This window comes from Rutidosis leptorrhynchoides, chromosome 10 (assembly GCF_046630445.1).
Source record: "Rutidosis leptorrhynchoides isolate AG116_Rl617_1_P2 chromosome 10, CSIRO_AGI_Rlap_v1, whole genome shotgun sequence".
NCBI lineage: Eukaryota > Viridiplantae > Streptophyta > Magnoliopsida > Asterales > Asteraceae > Rutidosis > Rutidosis leptorrhynchoides.
Window position 1 is genome coordinate 123,318,989 of NC_092342.1, and position 23,778 is coordinate 123,342,766.

General features: G+C 34.3%; 2 protein-coding genes across 2 annotated transcripts; one reads left to right on the plus strand and one right to left on the minus strand.

Moving 5' to 3' along the window:
* The first annotated feature begins 5,663 nt into the window (after positions 1–5,663).
* On the plus strand, positions 5,664–6,344 carry LOC139870597 (secreted RxLR effector protein 161-like). The gene is made up of 2 exons (XM_071858379.1): positions 5,664–5,778; positions 5,878–6,344. Exons 1-2 carry the CDS (start codon positions 5,664–5,666, stop codon positions 6,342–6,344), a joined length of 582 nt encoding a protein of 193 aa, XP_071714480.1.
* Positions 6,345–9,889: 3,545 nt separating this feature from the next.
* On the minus strand, positions 9,890–12,696 carry LOC139873167 (4-coumarate--CoA ligase-like 1). Its single transcript, XM_071861100.1, has 6 exons — positions 12,215–12,696; positions 11,410–11,985; positions 10,648–10,831; positions 10,407–10,552; positions 10,260–10,327; positions 9,890–10,198 (listed from the first exon to the last, which is right to left on the minus strand). Exons 1-6 carry the CDS (start codon positions 12,638–12,640, stop codon positions 9,964–9,966), a joined length of 1,635 nt encoding a protein of 544 aa, XP_071717201.1. The 5' UTR covers positions 12,641–12,696; the 3' UTR covers positions 9,890–9,963.
* Positions 12,697–23,778: the final 11,082 nt, after the last annotated feature.

The following is a 23,778-nucleotide window of genomic DNA, read 5'->3' on the forward strand; positions in this document are numbered from 1 at the left end:
AGACTGGACCAGGTTGCATGTATATCACTAGGTTAATTTTCTTGATATGTATAAAGGTTAGTTAATTTTCTTTTTTGGGTTATGTTTGTTTTGTTAGTAGTATTGGTTAAGTGAGCTGATCCTTTTCCATATCTGTTGAAAATTAATTGATGTCACCCACAAATAATTGATTTTGAGTGGGAGTGGTTTGAGTGGTCACTTTCACCCACATCCAATTAATTTTTGTCACCCACAAATAATTGATTTTGAGTAGGAGTGGTTTAAGTGGGAGTGGTTTGAGTGGTCACTTTCACCCACATTCTTTTTTTTTTTTTTATGGGTAACCCATTATAAGTAATGACTCAATCTCATTGTTGGAACACAATACAATTCACTGAGAATAACATACATATATTGAGTAGTTTGAGAGATTGTGAGTATACTTGTGTCAAGTATAACATTGCAAACCAAATAAGGAACTTAGGCTGTGAAACTGTGAAAGCTTTCCATTTGTGATTGCTTTCCCGACCGGTGATCTAAACGTCGATCCTACTCATCGTTTCCACTACTAGTGTTCGGTATGTCTCGAATCCTAAAAATACAACATTGGTATCAGAGCTTGAGGTTTATTTTCCGGTTACATACCATATTTTCTTCATTATAGTTGAAGTTGCATGTATTGTTTTTGTTACTCATGTTTTGTTCGATATACATGATATATTTTAGTTGGAATTAGGATTAGTACTTGATTCTTGATCACTGAGATAGATTTAATCGATTTAGCTATCTATTTTGGTTTGGCTTGCATGATTTTGTCCTATGCTCCATGAATGTTATTCCTTGATTCTGACGATTGGCTTATGCATAATAGGATAATTGTTCCTTTTTTATTTATTGACTTATATGATCATTTTTTTTATTTGATTATATTTTGTTAAAACGGATCTATAGTAATATTTTAACACCTAACATGTTGGTATGTATCTTTATTATTATTTTATTAATATTGTAAGATACTCGTGATTTTCTTTTTGTATTCATGTTGGATTGATTGATTGATACACGTTTAGTATGAATATGAGTGTTAAAATAATATTTTATTTATAATCGTATAAATATAACAGGTACTAGCAAACAAAATCAATATATTATTGTCTTTTGTTTTTAATGCATGAGTTTTACGGTAACATAAGGTTTTTTTTTTCTTGGAAATTATCAATGTGATAATATATGTTATAAATGAGATCTATGTATATCCTTTAGGTTTAAATGGACGTTTCCTATATTTATTTGTTTAGTTAATATACTTAATTATCGTGTGGTCTTTGTAATCGAACACATGTTTATGCGTTTGTAGTATTCTGTAAATCAAAACGTTAAATGTTAAAAGTATTATGGTTTTTGTAACCAAACAAATACACACATACATTAATTCATGATTAATATAATTATTTAACCTTTAGTTTTTGTAACCAATACGTTAATACATATTCATAGTGTGATATTTCTAAGTGAATATAAATCTTAATTTAGCACTTAAATGGTTTCAAAATTTGAAACATGGTACCGAAAAGTCGAGCCAATTCGGATTTATAGGAATTATAATTTTGTATATTATTGTGTTAATAATAGTTTCATAATAGGTTTATGGATGATAATTGGAAACATAGTGCCCTTATTCTCTATAGCCTATGATGAACTATTATTTAATAAAATAATATAGTTACAAGATGATTGCATATTTGGATGGATATAACTAACCTTGTGTAATTGTCTTAAATATAGAACTTTTGTGTTCAATCATGGCTTCCGCATCAAAGAACATTGTTGCTGAACTTAACAAGGGTGTTAAGTTGAATGGTGACAACTATCAAATATGGAGCATGAAACTCGAATATGTGTTGGAAGAGTAAGAGGCTCTTGTTGCTCTTACTCAATCAATGGAAGTACCTGAGGTGGGTGATACGGAACAACATAAAAGGGATGCTGAAGTGTACATCACTTGGAAACGTAAGAACACCATTGCTCGCATTACGTTGCTGAGCAGCATGGATGATGAAATCATGCGTGATTTTTGCAAGTGTGAACTAGCAAAAGATATGTGGAAAGCATTTGCTGACAAGTTTGGTGCAACCTCGGTGACCAAACTAAGATCTCTCACTATCAGGTTTGACCAATATAAAAAGAAGTCTGATCATACCATGAAAAAGCATGTCAGACAAATGTCAAACTTGATAAGTGAATTGAGAAACGCAGGTCATGTTCTTACTGATGAACAACAGGTTCAAGCTATGATCCGTTCCTTGCCTCAAAGTTGAGAGCAAATGAAAATGCTTCTCATACATAATGAGAACATCAAGACTTTAGAGGACTGTGCGCGCCATTTAGAACTAGAAGAAGATCGGATTGAGGCCGGTACGTCAATCACTGAGGTGAATATGGCACAAGCTCTAAAAATGCTTTTGGGCATAAGCGCAAGTTTCATCACCATCAAGGTAAAGAAACTTATAATTCCAACAAAAGGCCAAACTCCAATCATCGTGACAAGGGAACACATCCCTCCAAGAAGGTGAACATTGCAAAGGTGAAATGCTACAATTGTGGCAACAAAGGGCATTTTGCTCGTGATTGTCCTGAGCCTAAAAATGTATATTCTTACAATGCTTATGTTAGAAAACTTTATGTTGCTAGTTCTGTTTTCTTAACTAAATCTCAACCTTTGTGGATTGTAGACTCAGGAGCAACAGACCATGTAGCTAAGGACAAAGACACCTTTGTAGAATTTTGACGGGGTCATGCAAGTTAGTCATGCGTGAAGGACAAACCCTAATCCTACATGATGTTTTATATGCTCCTCAAATTCGTCGAAATTTGATTTCTGTTTTGGTTTTGTTAAGACTTGGTTTTCATTGGTACTTTCATGATAATGTACTTAAGTTGTCTTTGGGAACAAACTCTTATGGTTTTGGTTATGTTCTTAATGGTTTTATCGTAATGGATGTTGATTATCTTAATAATAAACCATATTTTTCCTTAGTTGCATCTTCTAATAAGTTTGATAATGATGTAAACAATTGGCATGCTAGACTTGGTCATATCGGCCAACAAAGAATGAATAGATTAGCTAGAGATGGTTTACTGGCTAATATTGATAAAGTGGAATTGTCCACTTGTGAGCATTGTCTGGCAGGAAAAACTGCGAGAAAACCATTTGGAAAAGGAACTCGTGCTGATTATCCATTGCAATTAATACATTCGGATATATGTGGTCCTATGAATGTTCGAGCAAGGCATGGAGCGTATTATTTCATCACATTCATTGATGATTATTCTCGATTTGGTTACGTCTACTTGATCTCTCACAAATCCGAAGCGTTGGATTGTTTTCAAAGTTATATGAATTTTGTTGAGAATCAATTAGAACATAAGATTAAAGCATTAAGAACCGATCGAGGACGTGAAAACCTATCTGATTCGTTCAAAGCTCTATGTGAGGCTAAAGGTATTCAACGTCAATTAACCACTCCTAGGACTCCGCAACAAAATGGTGTTACAGAAAGGCGGAATAGAACGCTTCTTGAAATGGTTAGGTCAATAATGGCACAAGCAAATTTACCTATCACCTTTTGGGGTTATGCTTTGTTAACTGTCACATTTGTACTTAATCGTGTGCCTTCAAAATCAGTAAATTTCACATCATATGAGTTATGGACAGGTCGCAAAACCGACTTGAATGTGTTAAGACCTTGGGGTTGTGCAGCGTATACTTTGGATTCCTCACACAAATATGGAAAATTAGGTCCAAGAGGAAAGAAATGTGTTTTCATTAGATACTCTGAACAATCAAAAGGTTATGTGTTTTTGGGTGAACACGAAAGTGGGAGCATAACTGAATTTGATTCTCGAGATGTTACATTCTTGAAAAACGAGTTTCCAAAACAAGGGGATCTTGATAAAGATTGGTCTTTATTTGAGACTACAGAATTACCTCATTCGAGTGGGAGAGATTTGAGGAGTGAAGATGAAGAATTTGTTTCTTTGGAAATAACTCCTCAACCTATTTTGAATGAAGATAATTTTGATCCGAGTGGGAGCACTATAGCAAACCAAGAACATGTTTTCGAAGAATATCAACCCGTTGCTACTGAGCATAATTCTGATCCAAGTGGGAGCAATTTGGTAAACCAAGAATCTATTTCATTGGATCAGTGTTGTAAAAAACGGAAAAAACGGGGGTGTAGACGGATTTTGGAGTGCCCCGTCCCGTTTATACATAAAATGTTTGAAAAAACGGAAATCGGCCAAAAAACGGTTAAAAGACGGTCAAACACGGTCCGAGAAGGGGAAAAACGGGGTTTTTATTTTTTTTTTTCAAGTTTTTTTTTTTTTTTTTTTTAAAAAAAATTAAACCCTGTGCTATTACTTAAGGTTTCTTTTTTTATGTTTGAAATGTTGAAGTATTTAAACATGTGTGAAATGCTTATGTTTGGAATAATGTAATGTACAATATATATATATATATATATATATATATATATATATATATATATATATATATATATATATATATATATATATATAACATTTTAATTTAAAAGTCAACGTTAGTCAACATCCGTCTAGACCTCCGTCTCGGCCCCGTCTCGACCCTTTTAGGACCCGACCGTCTCGACCCCGTCTCGCGTCTTTTGCAACCTTGCATTGGATAACCAACCACGACGAAGTAGTCGTCAAAGTAAACCTCCACTTCGGTATGAGATCGAAGATGGTTATACTTTTATGGTTCAACTAGTAGAGGATGAACCAAGAAATATAAATGAAGCTCTCACTTGTCCTGCAAAGGATGAATGGTTCAAAGCAATGGAAGAAGAGATGGAGTCTATGAGATCCAACAACGTTTGGAAATTGGTTGATCTTCCAAATGGAAGAAAAGCCATAGGAAGTAAGTGGATTCTAAAAATAAAGCGTAAAGCTGATGGTAGTATTGAAACATACAAAGCTCGACTTGTGGCAAAAGGCTACAATCAACAGGAAGGGATTGACTATGAGGAAACGTTTTCACCTGTTGTAAGACTCACATCAATTCGTTTGATTCTAGCAATAGTGGCAAGTATGAACCTTGAATTACATCAAATAGATGTAAAGATTGCTTTCCTTAATGGAAATTTAGATGAAGAAATCTATATGGAACAACCGATGGGTTTCATTAAAGAAGGCCACGGACATAAGGTTTGTAGATTAATTAAATCAATATATGGCCTCAAGCAGTGATCAAGACAATGGTATATACATTTTCACAATGTGATCACGTCACATGGCTTCAATGCGGTCAATGAAGATAATTGTGTTTATACCAAAAGGTCTAAAGGAAAACTAGTCATATTGTCATTATATGTTGATGATATATTGATTGCTGGAAATGACAAGGAGTATGTTTTCGAGGTTAAAAGATGGTTATCATCTAACTTTGAAATGAAGGATATGGGTGAAGCTGAATATATCCTTGGAGTTAAGATTTCAAGGGATCGCTCAAGGAAGTTGTTGGCTCTTTCTCAAGAGACTTATATCAACAAGATTCTTGAACGTTTTAACATGCATAAATGTAACCCCATAGACACTCCTATGGCGATTGGTGAGCGTTGAGCATTAGAGAGTGTCCGCAAACTCCACAAGAGAAACAGAAAATGAAAAATGTTCCTTATGCTAGTGCGGTTGGAAGTCTTATGTATGCTATGATGTGTACGAGACCGGATATCTGCTTTGCTGTTGGCATGGTAAGCCGATACCAATCCAATCCAGGTTTAACCCATTGGAAAGCCGTGAAAAGGATACTTAGGTATCTTAAGGGTACTAGCCATTACTCTTTGTGCTACGAAGGAAATGATCTGTAAATAAGAGGCTATACTGATGCTGATTGGGGAAGAGATATGGATGAAAGAAAATCCACCTCTGGCTTTGTTTTTCTGTTAAACAAAGGTGCTATATCTTGGAGTATCAAGAAACAATCATGTATAACATTGTCTACAATGGAAGCTGAATTTGTGGCATTTTCAGTTGCTGCACAAGAAGCTGTGTGGCTTAGTCGATTTTTGAGTAGTTTGGGAGTTGTTGGCAATACCATTGATCGAGCATTGATATACTCTGATAATGAGGCTGCCATTGCATATTCAAAAGACCCCAAGTTTCATTGTAAAACAAAGTACATTGATATAAAGTACAATTATGTGAAGGACAAAGTTGCAAGAAAGGAAGTAAGTATGGAGTACATGTCTACGCATGATATGGTAGCAGATCCTTTGACAAAACCTATACATAGAGATGCATTTGTTAAGTATGTTAGGTCTCAAGGTTTGCGTAGATTATGATGAATGTACTATTTTAATAAATATACTTAAATTATTTAAGTTTATATCCAATGCCATAAGTTTCCTTTTTAAATCCTTGTGTTATTGTTCGCTCTTTGTGTTGTGAATCGAGAAAAGTATGTCGGACAGATATAAGATTAACCCACTCACATGGGTAATCAATTCCATTTTATGTGACAAATGGAAAGTGGTGTATATTAAACATATTGTTTTAGTGACAATTGAGAGCTCAAGATTGAGATAATTAGACGCCACATTTGTAAGTGTACAAATATTATGTGAATTTTCACAATTCATCTTATCTGTCATGAGTATCCAGATGTGAGTTCTTAAGAGTTTTATGAGTAGATAAGTGAACTCAAGTTTTAAACATTGAGTATGTTTGAACTATCATCTGTGCAACATTAATTTAAAGACATACCTCCATTGTGAAAGGAGAAATGTTGCTGCATGTGATTCATACCACATGTGATCAAGACGGCCATAAGGGAAATAGAAGAAACGATCTCTACTTATGTGTTATGTGAGTCCCTTGAGGTATTAGTAACTTCAATTTAATGTCCTTATGACTTTTTCTTGTCTCTTGAAGCTTAGTTTAATGTTTGCTATCTTAAGGCGTTACTTAAGGGTTATGAGTGATTCAACCTGGCTGAACGTTCTTAGAAAAGCAAGTTGAGCTAAGGCAAATGGATTCTAAGAGAAGGGAAGATCATTTGAAGTTCACATTAACTTGTATTCACCGGTCGACCAATTATCTTTTGTCTTAGTGACAAGTCTTAGTGATAAATGATAATTGTGAATACAAAAGGGTTTTATGAGTAAAACTGAGATCATGCGAGTTACTAATGTGATTAATGGTCTAGGATATTGCATACTAAATCTACTCTTTCCAAGTTTATTGAGATGCTATATATTCCTAACAGATATATAACAATTGAGCTCTCAAAGTATGCCGGTCGCACAGCCTAGTTCCCTGTATGAATGGTTTGCGTATTACACGGTATGTTTTTCAAGATATACGAGTATATCAAAATTATTTGTGTGCGAGTGGGAGATGTTGGAAATTAATTGATGTCACCCACAAATAATTGATTTTGAGTGGGAGTGGTTTGAGTGGTCACTTTCACCCACATCCAATTAATTTATGTCACTCACAAATAATTGATTTTGAGTAGGAGTGGTTTAAGTGGGAGTGGTTTGAGTGGTCACTTTCACCCACATTCTTTTTTTTTATTATGGGTAACCCATTATAAGTAATGACCCAATCTCATTGTTTGAACACAATACAATTCACTGAGAATAACATACATATATTGAGTAGTTTGAGAGATTGTGAGTATACTTGTGTCAAATATAACATTGCAAACCGAAGAAGGAACTTAGGCTGTAAAACTGTGAAAGCTTTCCATTTGTGATTGCTTTCCCGACCGGTGATCTAAACGTCGATCCTACTCATCGCTTCCGCTACTAGTGTTCGGTATGTCTCGAATCCTAAAAATACAACAATATCATATTTTCAAGTTATTGTACGGTTTTCGTATAGTACTAGAGATAAAAGAGTAATGTGTCGAAGTATAGAAGTAGTTGATAATATCGTTTATTGCTTTATTAAAAAAAAATTTATTATAAAGTTGATTTCTATTTTGGGCTATATGCATTTTTCATTTGTTGATTCACAGTTGTCGTTCAAAACTTGTAATGAAATAATGTTGTTTTTGTAATTTCTGTAATAATAATTATGGGTGTAATGAAATCACCTTTTTTTTCTTCGTTTGACGTCAAAGCAATCTTTCTATTGTTCTAGTTATTTCGTTTAATTATGTTTTCTTTTTTTCCCAGAAAATTTATGTTTTGTTTTTTTGTTGAACTAAATTCTTTGAAAAAAATTCCTTTGAAATAAAAAAAGTAAAATTATTCGTTAAATATAATCAAATCATATATAAATATAATATAATTATTCCTTTTATATATAACTCCATATTTATAAATAAAAAAAATTCATATTGTGTAAAAATCAGTGGCGAGTTTACATTAGACCCCGTGAGGTCACGGGACACCACTAGTTTACAAATTATTATGTAGAAAATATTTTTTAAATTGTACAGGACACCACTAAATTTAATTACAAGACGCCATATTTTTTTTTTTTTGAATTTAGAGCGCTGGGAGTGGTGACCCAGGTCACTTGACATGTCAGACGTGACTTGCTGAGTCAGAAAAAGTGGGGAGTGGTGACTTATGTCAATTAGACCACCCCCTATGGTTAGTTACCCGCTCATTACCCGCCCATTACCAGTAACTAACCATAGGCACCACTTAGTTACCCGCTTTCACCATAGATTTAACGGAAGAGTTATAGGAATTGCGGGTCCCAGTGCTTTTTATTGTTGGACTTAATGCTTTATTGCTTGTACGTTGTATATTAAGAGTAATATTGTTTTAGCCATGATAAAGAGTGTTTAGTTATGAGTTAGTTATAAGATATTGGTGTTGATGTGGCGCTGATGTGGAAGGTTAAGAGGATGAATAATTTAGTTACGATAGAGAGTGGCCTTAGTGTGTTAGTTAGTGTGTTAAAATAACATTCTATTATATTTAATAATTTATTCCTTTGAAAAAAAGCAAAAAAAAAAAAAAAAAAAGGGTAACATCCGTCTCGAGGGGGACTAACTTGGGGTAAAAGGACAAAAGTGACTTGAGTGGGGAGTGGTGTCAATAAGTGACATGGGGGACACGGGTGAGGGACACACCCCCACTCCTAGTGCTCTTATAGCTTTTCCTTTTACTTGTGTAGAACACCACTAAATTTAACTATTTGGACCACATATATTTTTTAAATTTTTAGTTTTTTAAGGTAAACAACCACTAGAATAACATTTACATATAATTAGTACTGAAAAAAAATTCGAGACCCCATTGAGTTCTGATCCTGAAATCGCCACTAGTAAAAATTCACGAATTCATAGAAAACGATAATTTTTGAAAAGGTAAGAAAGTTTATACAAAATAAAAAAAGACTAAAATACATACAAAATAGACAATAAAATCACGCAAGCACTCTTATTTATTTATTTATTTATTTATTTTTTTTTTGGGGGAAAAGAAATGGGAATGTTAGAAATGGAGTGTGACCAGAGGGTGCGTGTAATGTGCAATTCATCTGGTACTAGATTTTGCGTTCGGAGGGCTTGATTACCAGAGAATAGAGGATCCAATATGCTCGTTCATGGGGTTACCTCACAAATTAAAAAGAAAAGTTGGAAAATGTGATATTTTTTTTTATCATATTGGTTCTAATTCTTATTCGTGGATTGTTAGTAGGGGTAAGGATAATGTTAAGTTAAAACTTGTGGATTCAAATGTCATTCAATAAAGTTTGTCGTTAGAAAAAGAAAATCTTATTGACCATTGGAAGATAATAATTATAATGATTACCTTTATTGAAGAAGCCAATACATTATTCATTAAAAAAAAAAAAAAAGCGCCCATCACATAATACTAGTTGATATGGACTTGAAAAAAAGAGACTTTTATAACGTCAGTTTTATTATCTAGATAGCAAAAAAGAAATAAAATAACTGATTATTTCTGCAGTGGAAAGATGTACTGTATGCTTAATTTATTGTTTAGCAGACTTGGTAATATTCTCCAACATCTTCTCTTTAATAAGCCTTCTCATGATCTTCCCAGATGGTGATTTTGGTATATTGTCAACAAAATGAAGCACCCTTATTTTCTTGTATTGTGCTACATTATTTGCTACATACTTCATTATATCTTCTTCACTCTCTTTTGCATCTTTGCACATTACCACATTTGCCCCTGGTATTTCTCCTGCCTCTACATCAGGCAACCTACACAAAAACGTCGTAAAATAACATGTTTTTTACGAAAATGTATTATAAGCGCACTTACCCTACAACAGCAGCATCCTCAATCGAAGGATGTCCAAGAAGTATTCCCTCTAGTTCGGCTGGTGCAACCTATAAGCGTTAATAATATCATCAATGGCTTAGGATATATATGGATAAGCTAGGTTCAAGGTGCTAGTTATAGTCTTACTTGAAATCCTTTATACTTGATTAACTCTTTCATACGATCAACGATAAAGATATCACCTTCATCGTCAATGTACCCAATGTCACCCGTGTGAAGCCATCCTTGTTCGTCGATAGTTTGAGCTGTCTCTTCTTCATTCTTGTAGTAACCTTAACGAAGTACCATTGTGAGAAACATCGGCTAGGTTAAAAATAAAATAAAAAGACTTCTTGATTGAATTTGTAATGTGTGTATTTTATTGTACCTTTCATGACACATTGACTTCTAACACATATTTCTCCGTGTGTGTTTGAAGGTAACGAACGACCAGTGTCAGGATCAACGAATTTCACTTCTAAATTCGGTAAAATGTAGCCAACTGAGCGCTTTTTGGCCGTATGATGGCCATGGGTTAGCGTTATGCAACTATGTTCTGTCATGCCATAAGCCTACAAATTATTTAAATGTATCACAAACTCTTAATTAGTAAGCAGTCAAATCATATAAATGGATAAACGTATAAGGTTTTCTCTGGTCAAGCTACCCGCAGATGGAAGTATTTTTTTCACTCAGATGTACGTATCCAGGTTATTCCGTGATCATTTCTAACCTTTATTCTTTACTGCCCCATAATCAGTGGCGAATCTAAGATCAAAATTTAATGGGTCTTAGATTTTTTTACAAAGTACTTTAGTGGTGGTTACCTAAAAAACCTTAAATCCCAAATATATATGGGGTCATATAGTTGAATTTAGTGGTATCCTATACAATTTGAGAAATAATGTAAAAGAAATTCCAAAGTAGTGGTGTCACGAGACCCCAAACCCACATAAGCTAGATACGCCATTGCCAATAATATGTTGTTGGTGAGGTTCGAACCTGAGACCTCTTTTGAGGAAATGAGGACCCCCAATTAATAGGGTATCTTGGGATGGTTAAGTATTCAAAGCATATGAACAACATAATAGGAATGTGACATTGTTAATGCTATGGATCTTAGGTGTGAAAGTATAATTGCTTGTTTTACCTCTTGAACCTCAACTTCGGGAAATCTCCTTTGAAACTCCTCATAAATCTCGGGAGCCAAAGGTGCTGCGGCTGTCATGACGGATTTAAGTTTGAGCTTCGCAAGATCTTCAAGTATCGGATGCTTAACTAGTCCTAGAAGTATTGGAGGTACAATAGGTGCAAAATGCACTTCATGCTCGATCAACGCTTTCAAAACAGTAGACAAATCATACCTACCCATAACCACAACTTTCCCTTTGTTTCTAAGCGTAGCGCATAAGATCCCAGTTAGTCCGTATATGTGAAAGTACGGAATTAGTCCTAGTATAGTAACTTTGCCTATGAATTCAGGGTTAACACTAAAAAGGGTTGAACAAAGGTTGGCTACTATATTTCTATGAGTTAACATTACTCCTTTTGAAAGTCCTGTTGTCCCAGATGAAAATGGAAGGGCACAAAGGCCATTTTGTTTGACAACGCTTTCTATCCCATTGTTGCTAGCTCGCTCTGCTGCTTCAAGTAACTCGTCCCAATAAATGGTCCCTTCTACTCGTTCTTCGCCAACTATAATCACAGGTAACCCTAATTCTTTCACCTGTTTTTAAAATTAAAGAAGATAGTCGTTTCAATAAAGAATCAATAAAACGGGTAAACAGATAATGTTTATTGTTAGTCACTCTAATTACATTACATTAATAACACAATCAGGGTGTGTGTTTGCTGTTCAAAAAAAAGTTTTATGTATTTGACCCGTTTCATTCCTGACTATGGTTGTTTTATTTCACATCCAAGACTTTGTTATAAAATAAGAATAATAAATTTACCTTATTGAAAGTTTTTTCATCGGTTACAACTAGTTTGGCTTCAGCTAAGTCGACCTGTTTCTTGATCTCAGACGAATGGCTAGATGGGTTTGCACCCGAAAAGACACCACCAGCTGCCATAATGCCAAGAGCAACGATTGCGTACTCCACCACATTAGGAAGTACCACAACCACAACATGGCCCGTTCTCAGTCCAAGGGACCTTAACGCCTTAGAAAACCTTTTAACGTCCCTAACGACTTGACCATGAGTGTACGACTTTTTGGTTGCAGCATCCACGAACGCCACGTTATCTGCATACAATTCGGAATCCTTAAGCACGAACTCTGGTAATGTAACGTTGTCTGGAATGGGAACAGGCGGATATCGGCTTCTGAAAATGATTTCTTCATCTTCTTTTGTTAAGTTTTGTGAACCTTTTCCCATGATTGATAGTTAGAAAGATACAATGAATGAATAAAGGATGGAAGAATTTAGGCATATATTTATAGACCTTTTGGTAAGTTTTGATTGGGATGACACTTTTGTGTATAATGTTTTAGGATGATGTTAGGAGTAAGGTTAATTTGTCATGCTCATTTTTCTTAGGTTGAAGATTGTTGAGTCATGTTTCCCATTTTATACTCTTTAAAATTGTACTTTATTTATTTTTTACTTTTAAAAGACCTATAAATGTCTGTAATGTCACAAGTAAAGTAGACTTGGATATATGTGTTTGTCATAGTTTTTTTTTACTACAATGTAAAATTTATAAGGTAAGTTTGTCAACAAAAATATGGGTTAAGTTCTAACCTCTTCTAGATTAGGCATCATAGTGAAAGCAAGTTTAATAACTATAAATGTTAATTGTATTTTAATTTCTCCTGTTTTAGGCAACATTGGGGAAGTGGTTTGCATTTTTCTTAACAATATTAGTTTCCTCTACAACATACGGAGTAGTACTTTTTAGCCTTTTGGGAAAATATTTATATATATGTTTTTCTAACCTTCTACTCCGTGTTATTTTTGGTTAATAGCCATAAACTAGCTGAGAAGCCCTCATTTTGCGGCAGGAACGTTTGCTAAATCTGATATTTAAAAGATAGAAAAAATAGATGAAAATAAAATAAATTGAAGTGGGTAAAAACTCAAATTGGCTGTTTTTGTGACGACCCGAAAATTTTCGACTAAATTTAAACTTGATCTTTTTATAATTCCGATACGATAAGCAAAGTCTGTAAGGTTGAGTCTCAAAAAGTTTGAACTGTTTCATATATTCATTTGACCTTCGACTGCTCTCGACGAATTACGAACAATTAATTGTAAATAGATATGTGTGTATGTATATATAAATAATAATTCGAAATTTAATTTGAAGTATTATATGTTGTTGTTATTAAAAATTAATAAAATAAAAATAGGATATTATAATAATTATTATTTAAAATATATCTATATATATAAATAAAGTATATTAAAAATAAATATTAAATGATTGTATTACTCGTTTGATGTTCCGATTGATATTAAGCAAGTTAAATTCAAACTTATGTAATTTTAAAATAAACGGTGATACGAAAATGAGTTTTTTAAACTTTAGGCTTATTAAAATGTATTTAGGAACTATTTGTTAAGTTTTAACACTTTTTATATTTTACCCAGAATTGAGAGGGACATTGATGTAAGTTTTATTTAACAAATTAAGAATCGACTTTTATACCATAATGATCAAAATAAATAAATATAGTTAATGTAAAAATTTGGGATTTTTCTAAAGACTTTTTATACGTCACTAAATTAACAACGGAGCGCGATATAGCACTCCGTGAAAACTGTCGGCACACTAATTCATTTCACCCGGCTGCTAACTCTACCATTCTGTTTCATGTCCATATCATATGGACTTTATTATTATTATTATATAATTATTATCAATTATTATCATTATTATATTAATATTATTACTGTTTTTGGCTTTATGTTTTGTCCCTTCACGAAATTTAACATACGGAGTAATATATGTGCCATGCTTGACACATTGTAACTCATCACCCATCTATCTTTCTATTTTTTTATGATCAACAAACCAAACCATAAACCATCATATAAAACACTTCATCACCATAACCATGATTATGTTCTAATAATGCATAAAGACCATCATTTCCTCCTGGTTCGTTTTTGTTTCCATACAACCGCCACTCACATGAACCCACAATCCATAACCCATAACACCACCTTTCGTATCACTTGTTAATCAAGAACCATTCATCTTCAACTTTTAATTACCGGACACCATCTTCGACCCATGACAACCGCCACTTTCCTTAAACACCAACGGCCACCATCTTCCTTCCTCTTCTCTCTCTTTATCCGTCTCTCTCTACTTCTCTCTCTATAGCTATTTTTTTTTTGTGAAATATAAACTACAACTATCGAGCCACCACAAATCACATGTATTTTGTCTGACTGCTATTTTTTTCTTTTATTCTTGCTGTCGCTATTAAAGTATATAAATCCGTTTCCTATTTCTTCCAACTAAAAACAAGCCGGCCAATTGATATATATAATCAAATGATTATGTGGTCGATGCATTATGTGGGTTACAGTAGAGTCTAAGCCCCACAAAACATCCACTCCCACTAGACTCTTTATATAAAGATGATGAAGAGAATATGATGATAGATGAAGAGAACCGTGAAAATAGACTCATGATGATGAGATGATGTTATGAGGTAGATGATGAGGATATTAGATGATTTATGCATGATCCCATGGTGATGATAAAGCCGTAATATTAATTAGAGATGTTAGGATTACAAGGATGATAAAGATGATAAATTGACTATTTGTAAGATGATATATTTATGATAATAATATGATGATGTTTTGATGATGATGATTACGAAATGGGTTTTTAAGAAGAAGAACACATATTTAAAGGTTAAGAGAAATTAATCTGTGAGTTGTTTCAGAAAAGAAGTAGCAGCTGAGTGGTTTGGAGTGATGGTGTTGAACAGGAGGTCATGGGTTCGAAACCAGGAGTCTGCATTTTTTTCTTCCTAATTAACTAAATAGACTCAAGTCAAGCCCATTGGACTTGATTAAGTATTTCTTGGGCCGAAATCTAACTAGTTACTGTTGGGCTTCCTGATATTTAAAAGTTGGGCCGTACATGAATTAAGGGATGGGGATTGCTGTTGGGTCAAGTTAGAGAAGATACGGGTTATATGAATATAACTCGTGAATTGAAACGGAAATGAATAAGTAGCTCAATGGTTTAGTAAGGCGTTCGTTAAGCAAGAGGTTGCAGGTTCAATCCCCGTCTGTGGCATTTTTTTTGAAAAAGAAGAGGAAGAAATTAGGAAACAGAAAAATAAGTGTTACATATTATTAGAATGGGTATTAAACAGAAACGAAACAAAAGGAGTGACGGTTAAAGAAGTTTACGGGTTAGCGGGAGGTCGCGGGTTCGAGCTCGGGTCGGGGCGTTTTTTTTCTTTTTTCTAAAGCTTGTTTCATTAAGGTTTGTGAATCCGAGGCCAACCTTCCATTGTTCAATACCGTCATATGTATTTTTACTACAAAATACCGTATAGTGAGTTTCATTACTCCCTTTTTAAATGCTTTTGCAATATATATTTTTGGGACTGAGAATACATGCTTTTTTCTAAATGTTTGACGAAATAGACACAAGTAATCGAAACTACATTCTATGGTTGAATGATCGAAGCCGAATATGCCCCTTTTGCTTGGTAACCTAAGAATTATTAAACCGATCTACTAATTGACGCAAATCCTAAAGATAGATCTATTGGGCCTAACAAACCCCATCCGTTGTAGCGGATGTAACGACCCGCCAAAATCGTCATTGACGGCCCCGTTAACTTAGGTCCCATTACGTAGTCGTAGTCCCTATATGAGACGCGTTTGACCAAAATTATGTCGCATTCATTTGAAACGTACAAGACTTACAAAGTTTAGTTTACCAAACGGTTCGAAAACAAGTTTAAGTTTACAAAAGTTATAAAGTATAAATGAAATAACTTGCGACGTAATATAAGTTGAAAATCACAGTTGCTATAAATAGCGTAAGTATGTATGCTATAAGTTTGAATCCAAAGGTGCTATCACTAGCGTATGCATGTATGCTTGACCCCAAGAAAGTAATCAAAGTGTGCGAAAGCATGTATCAAGTAGCCAAGTATGAACCTGAGAAACATATAGAAAACTGTCAACAAAAAATGTTGGTGAAATCATAGGTGTATTAATAAACGTTATTTTTGAACCACAAGATTTAATAATATCATCCAGTTGATTATTCAAATCGTTTGCATTCCAAAAGTATGTTTCGCGAGCACCTAATTATCAAGACTTAACTTTCCTTCCATAGAACCCCATCACAATAGTGTTAGAACATACACTGTTTCTCGAAAATACATTCCATCAGAAATAACGGTAGCGAACCGTCTGAATAAGGGTTTGTCAAACCCGTATGGCCATACAACATAAGTTCTCGCTTACACCCGGCAAGTGTAACTAATGATAATCGAATTGAGGATTTTTGTTCAAACTCGCTGTGGAATGTTTGTTTCATCGAACTTGTGTTCAAAACATGAAAGTAAGTAGTACAATATGTAACAAGGTATATGTTTCTCAGCCCACGATTTGAAAGAATAAAAGTTATTGAAAAGGTGGGACTATGATCTCACCTCAAGTGCACGAGTATAAATGTACTTCACAAAGTAAACGTGTGCATGAAAGTTGTTTAGTCTTAACCTAAACAAGTAAGTTGTATCAATTAACCGGTTACGATACAAGGTCGGGCGAAATGTGTTCAATTAGTCCTATGGCTCGTTACGACTCGAATAGTATAGCATGTGAATTACGTTGTCAAGTTTCATGCAAGAATCAAGTATAAAGGCACGTTAGAATGATTGCATAAGTGTTTGGTTAAGTTTGACTAAAAGTCAAACTTGGTCAAAGTCAACGAAAAAGTAAACACGTTCGAGTCGGGTTCCGAACTACTTTTCTGAGGTTTTTAATCATATATAAGCATGTTAGAACAAGTTACATGTGAATCGGAGGTGCGTAGCATAGCAAACATTTTTCGTTACTTTGAAAAGTTGATCAGTCCCCGGACAGGGCAAATGGGCACCGCGGCAATGGGGGTCGCGCCGCGCCAATTGGCGTGGCCTGGTGCCTGGTCTGTCTCAAATGTTCAAGCCTCAACCAAACTTCAATTTAACACAACTAACGAACTGTAAACATCCAAATCAAGTATCTTATATCGTTGGAAAGGTATTTTGACAAGGAATACAACTAACCACATTCCATCAAACAAAAACATCATTTTCAATAACCTAGTTCCCGTCGAATGATCATTTAAAGCTCGTTATCAAAGTTTCAAGTTCATGAAACTCATTTTAAGATTCGGGAATCCAATTCACACATATGATATGCCGTTTTGAAGGTAATGAAACATACATTACAACTAAACACTTACTAATAATATTTCATGGCATTCAAAACATCAAAAGTTCGTTTTAAGTCTATCAAACCCTAACCAAAATTCACAAAAATCAATAATCATGTGTTTGAAGTTTTCTTAATCAACCTACGCATCAAAACGAAACTAGTGATACTAGTAACATAATTAAAACATGAACTTTAACAATTTAACAACATTAACTCATCCAAAATCAAAGATTAAGCACACTCATTTCAAATGTTCATACTAGTTACCCAAAACAACAAATCGAGCAAACAAAACATATATTCATGTTATATACGACCCATAGACACTAACTAACACCATTTCAAGTCAAAAACACGAATTAGAGAAATCTAGAGTTTTAGAAATGTTACCCAAACGAGATAAAATTGGTATCAAATTGTAGAGGATAAAGAGAGGATTCCAAATATGTAATTTGTTTTGATGTTTGCTTGCTTGGATTGATTTAGATGATGATTCTTTGAAGATGTTAAAAGGTGTGTTCTTGAGTTAGAGAGGAAAAAGGAGATGAGGAGGTGAAAGTATGAATGAATGGATGAGATGGGGTTGACTAGTTGACCTAGTCAACTAGTTTGGCCCCTTGGCAACTTCGGTCCCTCGAGTTTCAAAGCGGGTGCGTGAATTAACCAAACGAATATTTTAAAAATGCTAGAGTAACCGGGAGATGTTATAACCAAATAACGGAAATATTTAGAACATTAGTCAACGAAAGGTACGAATTTAGATAACAAAAGATATTATCAAAAAAAAAAGACGGACGTTAAAATAATTTAACGGAAAAATGCGGGATGTTACAGCGGATGCTTTAGTACTTCGATTTTGTTTTATCATGTTCGATGGATATCCCGGAATGATAGGGGATATTCTTATATGCATCTTGTTAATGTCGTTTACCAGGTATTCAATCCATATGAATGATATTTTTGTCTCTATGCATGGGACGTATATTTGTGAGAAAGGAAAATGAAAATCTTGTGGTCTATTAAAATGATAAAAATGATCGATTATGATAAACTAATGAACTCACCAACCTTTTGGTTGACACTTTAAAGCATGTTTATTCTCAGGTATGAAAGAAATCTTCCGCTGTGCATTTGCTCATTTTAGAGATATTACTTGGAGTCATTCATGGCATATTTCAAAAGACGTTGCATTCGAGTCGTTGAGTTCATCAAAATTATTATTAAGTCAATTATAGTTGGATGTATTATGAAATGGTATGCATGCCGTCAACTTACGATGTGATGAAAGTTTGTCTTTTAAAAACGAATGCAATGTTTGTAAAATGTATCATATAGAGGTCAAGTACCTCGCGATGTAACCAAATGTAATGTATTCGTCCAGATAGATTAGGATGGGTCGTTATAGGTGGTATCAGAGCGGTGGTCTTAGCGAACCAGGTCTTGCATTAGTATGTCTAACTGATAGTTGTTTAGATGCATTAGTGGGTCTGGACTTCGACTGTGTCTGCATGTCAAAAGTTTTACTTATCATTTTGTGTCGAAAATTATCTGCTTATCATTCTTAGTCTAGACACATCTTACTGCCTCTATTGCATAGATAGTACATAGATAAATTCATATCTTAGCGTATACGTTACTGTAAACTTTGCCTGACAACTTCTGAAGATTCCTCCGTAACTTATGGGATCTTGGTATTTTATATACATATGAAAATTATGTATTTCTAAGTCCTATAATCTATCTCATATCAAAAAATCAATTCCTTGATCGTACGAAATAGATCCTTCAACAAGTTCGAGTTTATCAGACTCCGACAACTATTCCGACATGGATGTTCACCTAAGCTCCGAAACCAGCGTCACCAGAATGAATTAACCAATTCATCTGATGGGTTCGTAGTCGACTTAATCAATGGAGATGCGAAGAAGGCGATCATTTCCACCAACCAAATTTCCCTCTTGACGAAGAACCCGAAGCACTTACCAGCGAATCAGTCCTAAACACCATTTTCACCTCATTTCCCGAATATCTCGCCATGATTATATTCTATCTAAAATTCTAGATCTTATTCATCCGCTCGTCCGAATCGATAACCACCCAGGTATAATAGAAGAAGTCAACAAACTTCGCGCTCGAGTAATCAATTTGGAAAATATGGTGCAAAACGTACCAGCTTCAGCAACATCAACGACATCAACAGTACCACTAGCAACAACACAAACCACAACAACACACGCCTCAACATCACAATATGTACCTCGAGCATAATCATCGTTCTACATGACGTTCTACATCATTTATCTTCGTACGACATGACGATTATGTAATCTCTAATGTTCTAGAGATTATATATTCTTGTTCTAATGATAAATCAAATGAGTTTAATATCATATTGACTCATTAAATCCATGATTACATCTGAAGAGAATATATATGTAAGTATATTTTCATAAAGATTGTAATTAAAATTTCTTTTGTACAAACGATTAATGGTGAAAATATTTTAACGGGTAGGTAATACCCGAGAAATATTTAGATTGCACATTAATAAGTTACACTGTACATTCTTCGAATCTGATTCAACAGTCATTTACTATCCTACTTACAACCACCGATATACGTATCCGTTCACCGCAGAATAACCATTTTCATTCAATTTCATATTTGGATTTTGACCTATCAGAATCTAACAAGTGGCATAATGAAGAAAACATTTGACAAAAAATAAAATTTGTTAGAAACAGACAAATTAACTATGAGGAATTTTGTTAAGAATCCACGCTAAAAAAATCCTAGCCAACTGTTAGTCCCTTATTTCATTTATTGATCACAATTTATTTATCGCAATTTAATTATCACAATTTTAATTCTCGCAATTTTATTTATCATCATTTAATTTCTGTTATTTATTTTACGCACTTTAAATATCGGGACACGTATACAAGGTTTTGACATATCTGTAACATCCTCAATCGGGCCTAGATGTAAGATTACTAGATTGACCTTAAGTTAGTATTGTGTTATTATATGCTTTTATTTTTATTTAATGTTTATTATTAATTAATGATGTGGTTAGGACCAGTTTGATAAGGGTCACAGAACAGGTTTGTTTATTTAATTTGGACTCCGTTTGGGTTGCCAAATGACGTATGAAAGATATCAGATAACTGATAAATACCCGTGTGTCACACAGTGTGGGAATTAAACCCACTTTAGATGACTTATGCAGTCTCTCTCTTGCATTTTCCAGATCCTTCCCAAAACACTCCCGTACCTTCCCTTCCACCTACAATCAAACCCTAATCCTTAATCTTTAGCTAGAGCTCAAATTGTTCACATCTTTGTGTTCCTTGTGATTTACTGATTCTAACAAGGTAAGATTCATAGCTTTTCATGCTCTAATCTTTGAGAAATTTAAGGTTTTGTGTTAGTTTTCATAAAAGTGTAAATTTGTGTCAAAACAAGTGATTTAAGTGTTGTTATGGTCAAATTGTTGTGGGTTTTAAGTCTATAACAAGTAGTGAATAAGTTGTGGGCGATTTTGGTGTTTAAAACGAGCTCTAGATCGAGATTTGAGGATTTCATCGTGAAGTCCGTAGGTTGTGTTCAGAATCTGCAGATGATGAACACAGTCGGCCGACTGTCGGTTGACAGTCGACCGACTGATATAGTGGATCGACCGATTGACAGACAACCGACCGGCTGGAGAGTGAACCGACCGATTGAGTTTGACTTTCGGCTGATTGTGGAAATACCAAATAAGTCGACCGACTGGGAAGGTCAGTCGACCGATTGTGTTGAACAGTCGACCGACTGTAAGAGTCAGTCGACCGACTGAGTGTCCAGGGCAGAATATTTTACCTAAGTGTTGATTTCTAGCCGTTATGCTGCCCGTTTGTATTTTGATGATTATGATGTAAATTTTGAAAGTTTGAAAGTGCATAAGTGTTAAGGAGAAAATTTTTAGCGGACAGTTTTCTGACAAAATTTTCTGTATTGTGTTAATTGGTGTTTATGGACCTAAACTAACTCGTGTATATGTATTTCTCAGGAGAAAAGGAGAAAGAGAAGGTTCAGTGATTAGATAGCTAAACACCTTCTCGTTTGCTGGTAATCGGTGAGTGGGACTAACTGGAGAATATAGTATATAGAAGCATGTTATATTATGATTGCCATGCTTGTTAGATATACTTATTGTTGTGGTTAGTTAGTTGTTGTAATGACTGCATGTTAGTTGATGCTTGTCTGCTGGAGCCCAGTGCGTCCCTATTGTGTGGTAGCCTCGGTAGGAGAGATCAACCTGCAGGTTAGGTTCCTATGTGGTAGCCTAGACAGCCGTGGTGTATATATATGTGAATGACGCGTCCGTCGCGTGTGAATTATGTATATACATACGGTGGTGGAGGGACTTCTGGTAAGCCCCAGTCCGATCAGCTGGTGGTTAATGGTTTGGCCGAGCCGCCAGAGTCTCTGTAGACGGCACTTGGGTGATGTGCGTGTGTTAGACTATTGTGACATGATTAGTATAACACTTTTGTATGCTATGGTCTGTAGTTAGTCGTACTCACTTAGCTTTGTGCTAATTCCCCTCCATCTCCTCCCTGCAGGTTGATAGATTTTGTAGATAGTGCTTTTTGGGAGAAGACGGGCATGGTGATGTTATGTTTGACAGGGTTAACTCTGATGTGGTCTTTTAGAATATGAACCGTGTACTTTTGAAAACAGAATGTATTTACGTCTCTTCCTATTAATATGTAAATTGTTTTAATGACACGTGATATCGGTTTGTACAAATGTCGATATCTTATTTAAATAATATAATGCTTCCGCCACGTACGTTTAAAAAAAAAATTAGCGGTGTCACAATATCATATCGACGCATCTATATATATTATTTGGAATAACCATAGACACTCTATATGCAGTAATGTTTGAGTTAGCTATACAGGGTTGAGGTTGATTCTACAATAATATATATACTTTGAGTTGTGATCGAGTCTGAGACATGTATATAACGGGTCACGACATGTATTAATTAATTCGAATATTATATATAAACTATATATGAATTTTTGAACTACTAATTGTGGACTCCTAACTATGGACTAATGACATTGGACAATAAAAATGAATTAAAATATTGATTATAACATATGAAACTAAACAATTCTTCAAGTTTGCCACTTGATTTCATCTTAAACCTCATTTGTATCTTAACAATTATAATCTGCGTTCAAACCTTTCATGAATCTTGAAAACACCTCAATCGAGAGGATGAATCAACCGCATTTCATCTACGGAAGAAAATATTGATGCATATAGTTATGCACCTGAAAAACATTCGAAACCTGAGTAAACGTTAACACGTATCTGTGCTAGCTCCTTTGGCATTGTTATTACTGAAAATAACGTTGCAATTCTTTTTTTCAAATTAGCCAATTTTGTCACAGCTTCAGCAAGTTAACTTCGACTTTTCGTTTGAAACAACCTTATTATAACCTTGATATATATGCATGCTCTATTATTGTTACCGGAGAACCTTTTATATTTCCCCATATTACCAGCAGACGTACCAGCAACCTCATTGCTCCTTGGCTTAAATCTCTCCGACAAATCACTATATCTATCTATTGAAGTCTTCTCATGAACTCATCGGTATCTTGAAACGATAGTTGGCATCAGTCAATAATCTCAAATTTCTCAGCGATTCTACGATAACAATTATATATATATATATATATATATATATATATATATATATATATATATATATATATATATATATATATATATATATATATATATACATATAACTTCTATCTCCTGGAGTTATGAACATCAATTCTGAATTTCTGAAAAGCACTCTAGCTTATGAATCAGTTTTCTGAGTTTTGAAAAAGCTGATGAAGCAGTGAAAACTGGAGACTGCTTTAATAGTTAAAAGTTTGATAATAAATAATGGGGTGTTGAAAAAGCTTAAAGATTTTGATACTGGAAAATGAATTGAGCAAACCATGAAGGAAACTCTGAACAAATTACAAGGACTAAACTTGTACATAAAGAATTCTGATGATTCTGTTTCTGATGAAATCTTTAGCGAATACCTT

Excerpts from the sequence above, each read along its gene's own strand:
- LOC139870597 (XM_071858379.1), top strand. The coding sequence starts at position 5,664 with ATGAAAAATGTTCCTTATGCTAGTGCGGTTGGAAGTCTTATGTATGCT. Across the intron at positions 5,779-5,877 it reads CCGATACCAATCCAATCCAG|GCTATACTGATGCTGATTGG; the intron begins GTTTAACCCATT and ends TGTAAATAAGAG.
- LOC139873167 (XM_071861100.1), bottom strand. The coding sequence starts at position 12,640 with ATGGGAAAAGGTTCACAAAACTTAACAAAAGAAGATGAAGAAATCATT. Across the intron at positions 10,832-11,409 it reads CCGAAGTTGAGGTTCAAGAG|GCTTATGGCATGACAGAACA; the intron begins GTAAAACAAGCA and ends AATAATTTGTAG. Across the intron at positions 10,199-10,259 it reads GAGGATGCTGCTGTTGTAGG|GTTGCCTGATGTAGAGGCAG; the intron begins GTAAGTGCGCTT and ends GTTTTTGTGTAG.